General features: G+C 42.4%; 1 protein-coding gene across 5 annotated transcripts in view; it reads right to left on the minus strand.

The window, feature by feature from the left end:
* Positions 1–13,203, minus strand: part of VAC14 (VAC14 component of PIKFYVE complex) — a 419,381-nt gene that overhangs the window by 45,290 nt on the left and 360,888 nt on the right. For all 5 annotated transcript variants that reach the window (XM_033943353.1, XM_033943355.1, XM_033943354.1 and 2 more), the window contains one exon: positions 3,959–4,109. In XM_033943353.1, the coding sequence (XP_033799244.1) occupies positions 3,959–4,109 (151 nt within the window). The remainder of the gene's footprint in view (positions 1–3,958; positions 4,110–13,203) is intronic.

The following is a 13,203-nucleotide window of genomic DNA, read 5'->3' on the forward strand; positions in this document are numbered from 1 at the left end:
AATGTGACAGAAGACGACTCGCCAGCTTCAACTCATGTGCCAGAGGTTATCAAGCTGATGCCAATCTACCAGCGCTGATGTCTTCATCTTCTACTGTCATTCTGGAGCTGCAAGCCTGTCTCTCTCCAAAGGTTGATCTGACAGAAGTTGACATTGCATGATACAGTACAGTATACACACGTAATTGTTGTATAAAACTGTTTATTTTTTTCAAGCAATGTTTTCATAATGCTACCATGTTTTTATATACTATATATGTCCGTTTCCCAGATTGCACTGTAGCATTCTAGTACTGCACCTTTTTATCCTAATGGTGAAAAAACTATGTTGCATTACATTGGTTGATGAGCACACTTTGAGGGAAATTCTCTAACCAGCGCCTAAGTTAATTAGCAAATGCAATTTGAAACGGCAATTAATGTAAAATTTTAAGTTCCTACCAGCACCTAAACAAAAGGCGCTGGAATCACGCCTCCTCCTTCTATTTATCACTTCTATAGCACTAAAAGGCATACACAGCGCTGTACAGTGACATTTAGTAGACGGTCCCTGCTCAGAAGAGCTTACAATCTAACTTGGACAGACATGACATGTAGGGTTGGGGATATAGAACCCAAGGTGAGAGGATTTAGGAGTTGAAAGCAATCCTGAAGAAGTAGGCTTTTAACTTGGATTTGAAGAATGCCAGAGACAGAGCCCACCATAGGGATTCGGGCAGTTCCAAGAATACGGTACAGCAAGATAGAAGGGACAGAGTCTGGACTTGTCAGAGGAGGAGAATGGAACAGATACAAGGGATTTTCCAGCTGAGCAGAGATCATGAGGGGGGACAGGACGACATAAGGGGAGACACATAAGGGGGAGATAAGTGAGGAGAGATAGTGTTATCAGACTTCCTGATTTGCCCTGATGGCTTTTTAAAACCTGGCACTTTGTCCAGGTTTTGAAAAGCTTCCACCTTGGGACCGTGTCGGGAGAGCATGTGCATGCAACACGATGATGTCACGTGCATGTGTGTGACATCATCACGTTGCATCTGCACATATGCCCTCCTGACGCGGTTCCAAAGAAGAGAACAGGTTGAGGGGGTGGGGTGGAATGGGGTGTAACTTGGGTGTGGGGCTTTGGGTCCGGATTTTACAGGAGTAAAATCTGGTAACCCTACCTGCAGGGGTGTCGCACAGAAGAGAAAGATTTTAAATCCTAGAGACAGATAACATGCGCATTAGGGTTTAAGGTGCAATAGCAAAATGTAAGTTTTACATTAACAGACAAGAGAGAATTAACTGTTACATATAATATCAGCTAGAGAAGAGAAATTATGCTTACAAGTTATCTAGATCAGTGTTTTTCAACCTTTTTACACCTATGGACCGGCAGAAATAAAAGAATTATTCTGTGGACCGGCATCAGTCCGTGGACCAGCGGTTGAAGAACACTGGGCTAAGTCGTGGGCCAGACCCTGCCCATCTCTACCCAATCTCCACCCCAGACCCCGCCCCCATAATAGTACTAATTGCATCTTGCACGTCCCGTGCCTCATCTGGAAGTCTTCCCTCTGACGTTGCAACGTCAGAGAGAAGGCTTCCGGTTCAGGCGCAGGATGCCCGTAGGAGCCACTGCCCGTGGCTTTGTGCACTGAATCAGTTAGGAAGAGGGAGTTGGCTCGAAAATAACGCCACACTGATCGCACTGTGGACCGGCGGTTGAAGAACACTGTTTTGGGCCTGATGCATGTGCTGGCCCTGTGGACTGGCAGGAAATTTCTATGGACCAGTGGTTGAAGAACACTGATCTAGATGAGAGAGGGTCTCTCTCCCCACACACACACATTGAAAAGTATCAGCCCTAATTGTGTAGTCTGAACACCATGGCTAACAAAAGTGGTGTTAGGAGTTGGTAGGTGCCTCTGGAGGTGCAATTCACGTCAAGGATAGGCATTGGACATCGGCTCATCAGCTGGTATTTAAAAGAGATTCACGACATTCTTTTGCTGTTGAAAACTGGTTGCGGAAGTTAGCCTGTTGGCAACATCTTGAAATGATTTTGAGTACTTTTTGGTGAGCTCCCTCTGTAAAGCCATGATCCTTGTTATAAAGTTTATAAGCTAGTTGCATTTTAAACGTCTTCAAATAAATTTAATGTTTAATTTTTATGTTTCAGAGACACCACCACCTCGGAAAAATCTTTTTGAATCTACTAATTGGTTCTCTGACGCAGGATCGAAACGGGCCACGTCAGAACCTGCAATTCAAGATAAGTTTGTTATTTTGGAATTTTTGAATCCATGAGAATGTGATAGATTGCGGGAACGCAGTATATTGAAAAATTTTCATATCAATTGAAATATATTTAATATGCGATGATTGGGTGGTGAGGCGATATTCTTGGGGGTTAGCCCCTTGTTTTTTGCCTCTATGAGCTCCTTTTACTAAGCTGCGCTAGCGGTTTTAGCGCGCACGCTAGATGCTAACGCCAGCATTGAGCTGGCGTTAGTTCTTGGCGTGTAGCACGGGGTTAGCATGTGGGGCAATGCAGCGCGTGCTAAAATCGCTAGCGAACCTTAGTAAAAAGAGCCCTATGTCTCTGAGCATATTTTTTCTATTATAAGTTGATATGATCTTTGAGAGAAGTAACATCTGAATATTAAAGAGTGATTTTGTATCAGATTTGCTATACATTCTCTAATCACTCATACAATATAGAGTACCAAGTTTGTGGTCCCCCTTATTTATTTATTTGATTGGAAAATATAGGCCTGGAAAACCCTGATCTACATTTCTGGTACCTATCTTTGCCAGAGGCGCAATTCTCTAATTGGTGCTGTCATGTGATCAGCGGCTGACTTTAAGGCAGCCGCCAACAATGGGGTTAAAGAATCTAGGCCTAATTGTTTACTGTTGTTGTACAATACAGTACTCTACAGACATAAGAAAGCTTAGACCTGAATTTTGTTCTTCCGCCGGTTAGAGGATGTAAACTTAAAAAAACATCATCAATATCTTTTTTCATATCATGCAGCATTATGGGGCAAAGATCTAGAACAATTGCTTCTGCTTAGTGATACTTATGGGGAATTTAGGAGACATCTAAAAACATATCTGTTTTTGAAATACTTAGGTAGCTGATTTGTAGAATTTTATCATGCAATAATCAGGTCTTTTTAGGGTATTTTAGTTATTGGCTTTTACCTTTTTAGCTTTATTCAATTTGTTGTATTTTTAACTATTGCAAACCGCATAGAACTTTACGGCCTTGCGGTATATAAACTATTATTATTATTACAGTATTTATTGTCCTGCACTGTTCTGTGCAATTATTTTTCCTTTAAAAATGTTACTACTATAAGCAGTACTGCAAATAAAAAAATGTTTGCAACATTCTTAATGTTCTATGCGTATGTTTTTTGTCAAGAATTATTCCATGCAGGAACCTAACCTTGTTTTTCCTATAGGATTTATTAATCACCTTCTGCAATTCTGAGGAACCACACATCTATTTTCCCACAAATGCGCTGTTTCATTGTTCACAAAGATTCGCTACACTGCCACGAATAGCGAGAACGCACAGTATAGTATGCTATAATTTATATGGGTATTATCCCTCTAGCCTCTCTTGTTTAATAGACTACCACTAAACTATCAACACCATATAGAGGTGGACACTACTGGTTGTATAATTTATATGGGCACACACGCACTCTGCCCATGCTCTGTCCAAACTCCGCCCATACTCATAGGCACAATGCATGCCATCAAAGCATGATGCATACTTTTCCACTGGTCAGTGTTCTTTAAGAAGCCATCTATGCACCTTCTTGCTTTCTAAAACTAGGCAGCAACTTATAAAATTACCCTCTATGTAAGGTTTAATTTTATGGGACACCAATTTTAGTGAGGAATAAATCACCAATTGTGTATTCAATCTGAGTCTACAAATGTTTCATATCAGTACTCACGTAGTGCGCATGAGATCGGGGTTGGGAACACACTGCAGCCTGTGGGACAGGAGCTGGAAGGCACTGCTCTGGGGTAGGAGCATCAGCAGTCCATACAATGCCTTGATTAGATATGGGTTATTCTCCACATCCAACAATTGCAATCGCAAATCTACAGAAATAAATATCAAAATACAATTTAAAAATGAAAAAGGAGGCATGAAGAAATCTGTTTTAATGTACTACCATGCAAGTGTCTCCTAGTCTTTGCACCTTTTGAAAGAGTAAACAATTAATTTGCATTTAGGATTTTTTTTTTTGTTTTAATCAATTTTTATTAGATTTTTATAATGAAGATAAACAATACAGACACCATTTGTAAACCAATCCGTAATATTACAATCTTTCAACAAAGCATATAAAAAAAAAAAAGGAAAAAAAAACCCCTAACAGAAATATATCTCAATCCCGCCACCCTACATAAAGTAAACCAATATAATCAATAATATCCCCCATCAAATAAACACCATGAGGAAGTCCTTTCGTTGTTCCTTCAAAAAGACTCCCAATTAACCACACCTCTCCTCACCCTCTATCCCACCCTCCCACCCCACATGAGGAAGTAATTAAATGTGCTGAAATATTTTGTCCCAAGTCCGCCTTTGTAAATCATAATAACCATAATGCTTAGCAGCTATACATTCCATCTGTGCAAGTTTTCGCAATTTCTCTAACCATTCCTCTTCTGGTGGAGCGGTTAACTTCTTCCAATATAATGCTATTAGACATTTGGCCGCCGCCAACCCCATTCTGACCAGTTTTGTCTGCCAAGGAACATCTCTAACATTATGTAACCCTAACAGACAAACTTGAGGTGAAAGTTGCAATGGATCCTGGATCCACAATGTCAAAGATCGTGTAACAATAACCTAAAATTTCTGAATCACCCCACAGTCCCACCAAATATGCATAAAAGATCCAGGGCTCTTACCACATCTCCAGCAAGAGTCTGAAACTTGAGGGTACATAATATGTAACCGTGCAGGTGTGAAGTACCAGCGTGTTAAGATTTTATAAGCATTTTCTTGAACCAATATACAATGAGATGCTTTCTGTACCTCCATACAAATACGTGACCAATCATCCGCAGAAAGATGCAGCTGGAGGTCCCGTTCCCACTGTTGTTTAAAAGGAAAGGAAATCACCACTCTACCGCGCAAGAACTTATAAAGAATGGAAATCGGTCTCGGTACTTTACTCAACAAAAGCCATAAGTTTTCCAAAGATTCAGTCCCCTGGGGATTCCCTTTATCCCAACTTTCCGAGATCATAAAATGTCTCAATTGCATGTATGCAAAAAATTCGCCTCTTAACCCAGGCTTCTTAGTCACCAATGCATCAAAAGTAGGTAAGCATCCCCCAACAAGTACATCTCGAAATGTAAGAATCCCCATAGATTCTCATTTCCGAAACGCCCCCCTTTCCAATCCTGCCATAAACCGCGGTTCCCCCTTAATAGGAGCAAGCATGGAAACTCCCCTACCACTCTTTTCCCTTTGACATAAAGAACCCCACATCCGTATTAAATGACAAAAGAATGGGTTCCCTTGCCCCTGCAATCGCTCTGACAGCGAGAAAGAGATCCACAGCCAATTATTCAGTGTACAATGCGGAACATAGCTTTGTTCTATTTGAACCCCAGGTTTAAACACTGCGATCTTCCAATCCAGAAGAAAACGGAGTTGGGCAGCCTCGTAATACCAGTGCAGATTGGGCACTGCCCGTCCCCCATCTTCCCTAGCAGACCAAAGTACTTGTTGACTCAACCTGGGATGTTTCCCTTGCCAAATAAAATATCGAAATTCCTTATGCAACAGCTTCAAAAGTCCCCTCGGCACCGCTATGGGCAGCGTTTGGAATAAAAATAATAGACGGGGTAAGATATTCATTTTAATAACAGCTATACGCCCCCACCAGGACAACCACAAACCCTTCCAAGCTTGCAAATCTCTCCGCACTAAACGCACTATCCTAGAATAATTAAGATCATAAAGACACGATAAATCAGATGGAATCAAAATACCAAGATACTTAAGATGTCCCAGCACCCGCCTCACCGGAAAGTTGTCTGCCAACCTCTGCGCCTCCCCCTCCTCTAAAGAAATATTCAAAAATTCGGACTTGTCCATGTTGATCGTAAAACCAGATAGACCTCTAAATGTCCCAAATACCTCCAACAACTCAGTAAGAGTAGTCTCCGGGTCCGTCACATAAAAAAGAATATCATCTGCAAATAATGCCAATTTATGTTCCCGATCTCCTATATGAATTCCCCTAACTGCCCCCAAATCCCGAATATAACAAGCCAAAGGTTCTAAATACAAAGCAAACAGTAAAGGGGAGAGTGGACAACCCTGTCGGGTCCCTCTTGTAATAGGGAAGAAATCTGTATAAAGCCCATTAATTTTAATACAAGCCCTCGGTGTCAAATAAAAATTCCTTATCCATTTTTCATACATTCCCCCAATTCCCATCCGTTCCATTACTGCCCATAAAAAGTTCCAATTGACCTGATCAAAGGCCTTTTCAGCGTCTATGGATAATAGGACCATTTTACTATGTTGTTGCTGTGCCTCCCAGATCAAATGTAAAGTTCTACGTATATTATCTCCCACTTGACGCTTCTGGATAAATCCAGCCTGATCAACATGGACAAGTCCCGGTAACACTTGTCCCAATCTCAATGCTAACACCTTCGCCAAAATTTTAGCATCAACATTTAATAATGAGATGGGACGATATGCTCCACACTGCTCCGGGTCCCGTCCCGGTTTCAACAATACTGTGATCCCAGCTTCTCCCATAGTAGAAGGCAAAGAGCCCCCGTCTCGCACTCCATTACCAACCTTCACCAACAGGGAAACAATCTGCTCCCTAAAGGTCTTATAGAACACATTCGGTAACCCATCTAATCCCGGAGATTTCCCTCCTTTTAAACCCCGTATGACCCCAGACACCTCCCCCTCCGTTATGGGTAGATCCAACCCCTCTTGTTCCAAATCCGAGAGCTTTGGCAAAGGGACCATATCTAAGAAATCTGAAATCTTAGATCCCTCACTCAAGTTGTCCCCACGATATAACTCTGCAAAAAATGTAGCAAACTGGTTATGTATATCCTTATCAGTCCTATACCTAACTCCATCAGTTCCACGAATACTCTGAATAGTAGCAGACATCCTTCGAGCTCGCAAATAGCGGGCAAGCATAGCACTAGACCGATTTCCATTCTCGAACATAGCCTGTTTCAATTGTGTCTTTCTAAAAGCTAAATCCTCCAGTTGCATTTGGTGTAATTCCAATCGTACTTTACTCAAGGCCTCATACACCCTAGGCCTAGGATCTAATTGATGTTGTTTTTCTAAATCCACCAATTGCTCCCGCAATCCCAAAGAGCGCTTAGCCTTGTCCCGTTTTTTACGGGCCCCCCATTTAACAAAAATACCCCGAATAACAGCTTTCAGTGCATCCCAAAGTGTCCCATCCCTTACTTCCCCATTGTCATTTATATATAGATAGTCTACAATAGAATCCTGCACTTCTTGCAATACAATAGGGTCCCCTAAAAGTGATTCATTTAAACGCCAAAATCTGTTACCTGATTGTATCCTAAGTCCCTTGCATACCACCCAGACAGGAGCGTGATCGGAGATCTGAATGTTACCAAGCTCCGCCTCTTGAATCCCGCCCCAAAGATTTCTATGTACCCAAATACCATCTATTCTCGTGTAAGTCTGAGTAGCATTAGAGAAATGAGAATAAGTCCTCTGAGTACCATGTAGCAATCTCCAACAATCCACCAATCCCAATAGATGCATAAACTTAATCAAGGCCTTACTGTGACGTCGGAGAACCACTCGTCCCCCTTTAGAGTGATCTAATGATAAATCTGGGCACACATTAAAATCCCCTCCACAAAAAATCGCTCCCTTTGCGAAAGCAGTCAAGTCATCTGTGAGACCAGAATAATAATGTGATTGATCAGTGTTAGGCCCATATATATTAATAATAGTAGTCACTTTATCCTGTATCTTACCCCGTATAGCTAAACAGCGTCCCTCTCTATCTTTGAAAACCTCATCCACCTCCAGCCCTATCCCCTTACGAACCAAAACAGCTAAACCCCCCACCCTCTGTGTGCCTCGAGCCCTATGAGTCCACACTTGATCATAATGTTGAGTGTGCAGCAACCGCTCGTCCCTCGATCTTAAGTGAGTTTCTTGCAGCAAACATATATCCCACTTCAGCCGATGCAGTTCACGAAAAACTATACTACGCTTTCCAGGGTTATTTAATCCATTAACATTCCACGAGCCTAGGACAAGAGAACTATCATTCCTCAAATGACCCCCCCTACCCCTACCCCCCCTATCCCCACTCCCCCCCTCCCTCCCCCCCTGCTGTCTATACGACCCTGACATACCCAAGATCTGGGCAGCCAAGACGAAGAAGTAAGGTCTCCCCCCCACAGAAGGCAACTTAGCCCATTTATACTAGCGTCACTCATCCATACCCCAAAAACCATAAATACCCATTACAATGAACAACAGCCGTAATAGTATAATGAAAATAATAATCCCACAGACAATAATTCTTGCCATGGAAAACTCGTACTAAATTCTATACATAACCTCGTTCAGAATATGCAAAATCAAATTAGTCATTTCAAAAATCAATCTGCAGAACCCCTGGCAAATGCCAGACTCCCCTAAACCAGGACCGAACGTCCTAGAGAAAAACGGGGAGGAAGCAAAGAAAAAATGGGTAATAATCCCCTCAATCCATCAGGTCTGATCCTTTAAATGCCGCTTCCCCGCACGTCCAACAGTGGACCAAACTCCAGTAGAACGCTTCTCCGCCTTCTTAGATACTGGCACTGGAACCTCAGGAACATTCTTGCACCCCAGTTCCTTCAGGGCTGCCCACGCCTCATCCACATCACCAACACGTTTGGATTTGCCATCAATCGTGATCCATACTCCAAAGGGAAATAACCAGCGGTAGAGATGGCCCTCAGCTCGCAACAATTGCGTTATCTGTTGAAAGTTCCGACGTTTTTGCAGAGTGGTCCAGGCTAAGTCTTGAAAGATGCCCACCGAGATATTATTCCAGCGGTATTCCTGCTTGCGCCTCGCTATTTGTAGAATGTTTTCTTTGATCCCAAAATCCTGGAAGCAAGCAATAATGTCCTTAGGCCCTGTGCTTCGTGCAGGACCCAAACTGCGGTGTGCCCTCACTAGCACTATTGGATCAGTCAGGGAGCCATGTGCTTCAGTGAGTAAATCAGCACAGATCTTTTTCACCACTGCAGCCCCATCCTTATACTCCTCCAGCTCAGGAATGCCCTTAAAACGCAAGTTGCATCTGCGTGATCTATTTTCCAAATCCTCCACCTGAGATTGCAACATCTGGATGGAGGATGGCATTTGATTCAATTCAGCTCGCATATTCTGCAGATCTTGTGTCATCTCCAAAACGCGATCCTCCGTGTCTCCCACCCGACCTCCCAACTCAGCCACCTCAGACCGCAGTTCCGTCATTGCAGCTTTTAAGTCCTGGCGAACACCCACCATTTCCTTCTTAAGATCTCGAAACCACTCTTGTAATACTTGGGGGGTGATCGCTTCAACTGGTGCGCTCTCAATGGCAATCTCTTCCTCGTCCGATTCCACGTGCGCCGGCGCCATTTTTTTTTTACATCCCGGCAGTCCACTACTGCCCGCGGTTGCCGATTTCTCCCCTTCAGGCAAAGGGAATCTTCCTGCAATTGTTTTCAGTCTGCATGTGATTTGATAACTTAATTTTATTTTTATTGTAATTTTCAAATTACATGATGGCGATAATAAACATAATCTTTTACATGAAATTTGGAATATAAAAATTATTAATATCCCAAGCAACAAAAGATTATTAAAGAAATTGGAAGGGAAGGGCACATATAGGAAAGTTTAACTGCTTTAACAAAAAGCAAAGAGGAAATAAAAAGGAAATGAATGAGATAATAAACAATTAATCTTCACTCAACACTAACATACTCCTACTTAAATAAATCAATCCTTATCAACCACCAACTGCTACAAATCACACATCCTTCACAACAGTCTGAACAGGTGTAGCAGCTCTCGCTGTCTCCTGAGCTTTAATCAAATGCTCTAGCTGCATGGGATCTAGACACATATCATTCTTTTCCCGAAATTTCATCAGACATTGCTTAGGGAATTTTAAGAAAAAGGTCATTCACAGGGAAAAAGCCCTAGATCTCAGTTTAAGAAATTCTCATTGAAATAAATTGTGTTCTACGAGATATATCAGAATAAACATATATAGGAGAGCCATGAAAGTGGGCTAATCATTTTCTAAAAAAATGTATCAATACTTTATCGTCATTGCTAGAAAAGACACAATATAGTAAGAGCGCCTCTTAAAGTAGTTTCTTGTATAGATGTTTCCAGCATAGTAGTTAGATCCACTGATAGTACATCTTCCATCACACCAATTGGAATATTTTTTTCAAGTAAATTATTCCCTTTCACCATAGAGTCATTGATAGTCTCCAACCGTTCAATCTTCTCTAAATGGGTATTTAATCTCCCACTTTGAGAGATCAAGTCCAACTCTAAAGTAGTCATTTTGGCTGCTGCACAACTGAGATAGACACTTAGGGAGAAATTCTATAACCAGTGCCTAATCTTCGACATCGGTAGGTGCCCTGTCAATACCTAAGTAACTGAAAAATGCAATCAGAAACAGCAGTGTTGAAGCACTGGAATCATGGCTAGATAGCTGCTTTAGGCCATGGAACACCAAGTAGGTGTGGCCAACACCAGAAGTGGCGTTGGGCGGGCTAAAGTGGCTACCCAGCCGTGATTCACGCCAAGATAGGTGGATGAAATGTAGGCCTGGAAAACCCTGGCCTACATTCCAACTGCCCATCTTTGCCGCTAGACCACAGCAGCCGATTGTAGCAGGAGAATTCCCCCCTCCCCAATCAGCTGAGTGGCAAGGACTCCCCAAACCTGCAATTCTGTAATCTGTGCCCAAGTCAGATTGCCTGTCAATCATTCGAGGGTGCCAGTTACAGAATCACAGCTTTGAGGAGTCTCTGCCACTCAGCTGATGGAGGGAATTCCCCTACCATGATCAGCTGAGCAGCCATGGCAGGGAACCCCCAAATCCCATCGCAAGTCGGCTGTCAGAAGGGATGCTCACTCCCTCCAGCTGCCACCCCGAAACCCCTCCACATTGTCTGTGGCAGGAGAGATGATGAATCCCTCTTGCCGCCACCCTGAAACAATCTCCATCAGCAGGGATGCCCATTCCCTCCTGCTGGAACCCCCAAAACAATCACCGGCAAGAGGGATGCTGAATCCCTCTTGCCGCCATCCCCGTAACAATCCCTGGAAGGAGGAATGAACAATCCCTTTTGCCGCCACCACCAAAACAATTCCCAGCGGGAGGGATGCACCAGGGAGGGGCTTTAGGCACCTGGGCCAACAGGAGTTGTAGCAGCCCTCAGGACCAAATCCATCCTATTCATACCTTTTTATTGTAAGTTTCTATACCGCTACTAATGACTGGGAATTCAATTCAGAGCAGTTTATATGAATGAGCTTTAGTAATAGTATTACAATACACAAGCTTCTATAAAGGTGTTACAATTCCGAGTTAGAAATTTCTGAGAAGGTTTTCATTACTGACATGTTGTTTGTAATAAGGTCTACAAAGAAGATGCATCAAATGCCTTCATAAAGTAGTAGTTTTTTTTTTACTATGACTTAAAGTTCTTAAGAGATTTTTCTGACCTTAAGTATAGTGGTAGAGAGTGGGAGCCAAGACTGAGAAACTAGAATCCTGGTTAATGTCAAGAAACATCTGTCTAAAAGAGGGAACAGATAACAGATGCTGATTAGAAGACGAAGTTCCCCTTTGGGGGAATAGGGGGTCAGAAAGCAAGACAAGAATAAAGAAAGGCCGGAGGACTGAAACTGGAAAGAGAGTACATTGTACTTGAATGGTATTCTGCAAGATATCGGAAGCATATGTTCAGATTTGAGTAGAGGTGTAATATGGTCATATTTTGAGCAGCAATAAAGGAGACAGAGAGCGGCATTTTGAACAAGCAGAAGGCGATGGAGTTGATAATGGGGGAGACCAATTAAAAGGGAATTACAGTAATCCATCTTGAAGAAGACCATGGAGTGTAAGAGAATCCAAAGAGAGTTGCGATTTAAGAGTGACTGAACAGAACGAAGCTGACGAAGCTTGAGGAACGATGAAGAAACAATGTTAGAAATGTGTGAATGGAACGACAACGTGTTATGTAAGGTTACTCCAAGAATCTTAGTAGATGATTAATATGACAGGGGAATACCTTTCAAAGTGAAGCATGGCAGTTTTGGTAGATAGGTGAGACATTCTAGACAGTAGGATTATTTCCCCACAGCTACCTGCTGTTACAGAAGGAATCCACTCTGGATTTTTCACTCTGCCTCTGTTGTACTTCACTGGACTCTCTAGCTCCACCTTCAGTTAGAACCCAAGCACTTAGTGAAGTAGAGGCACCTGTAGCAACAGGCCTAAACAAAGTGTTCTGCTCAAAAGTAATTAAACAGTACCATCAATTGCCAACACAGGCTTCAAAGGACCTCAGAAACTACTCCCCAATAAAATATATATAGGCAGTCCCCAAGTTATAGATGCCTGACTTAAGTATGACTCGTACTTAAGAACGCAGTTGTGGCTTCATTTGATTTCACTGAGTGGTATTTCCAGTGGCATAGACTCCTACACTTCACCTGCAACAGATTCAGGAATGATGCATGGCCACGTTAATAACAGTGTGCGGTTGTGTATGCTGTACGTTACAGGAAACACCGGTAGGGACAGTTGACCCTTTTGTCAGCTGGGAGCAGAGGTAAGCAGCAAGGATCTTAAAATCTACAAGTTCTTAGTTACATACAAATCCAACTTAAGAAAGTTTTAAAAACATAACTTGTTCTTAACCTGGGGACTGCCTGTATACAAATTCTTCCCAGCCCTCAAGGGCTGACAGGCATCTAAGAATCAGCTTGGAGAAGCATAAACAGACTGAAACTGTAAGCAGGCGCAGAAAGGACAGGGCAGGAGTCTAGAATATCTCACCTATCTACTAGAAAAGAGCTTACCAGGGTAAATACATAATCTCTTTTTCCAGTGCAATAGATGAAATA

Source organism: Geotrypetes seraphini, chromosome 4, assembly GCF_902459505.1.
Source record: "Geotrypetes seraphini chromosome 4, aGeoSer1.1, whole genome shotgun sequence".
NCBI lineage: Eukaryota > Metazoa > Chordata > Amphibia > Gymnophiona > Dermophiidae > Geotrypetes > Geotrypetes seraphini.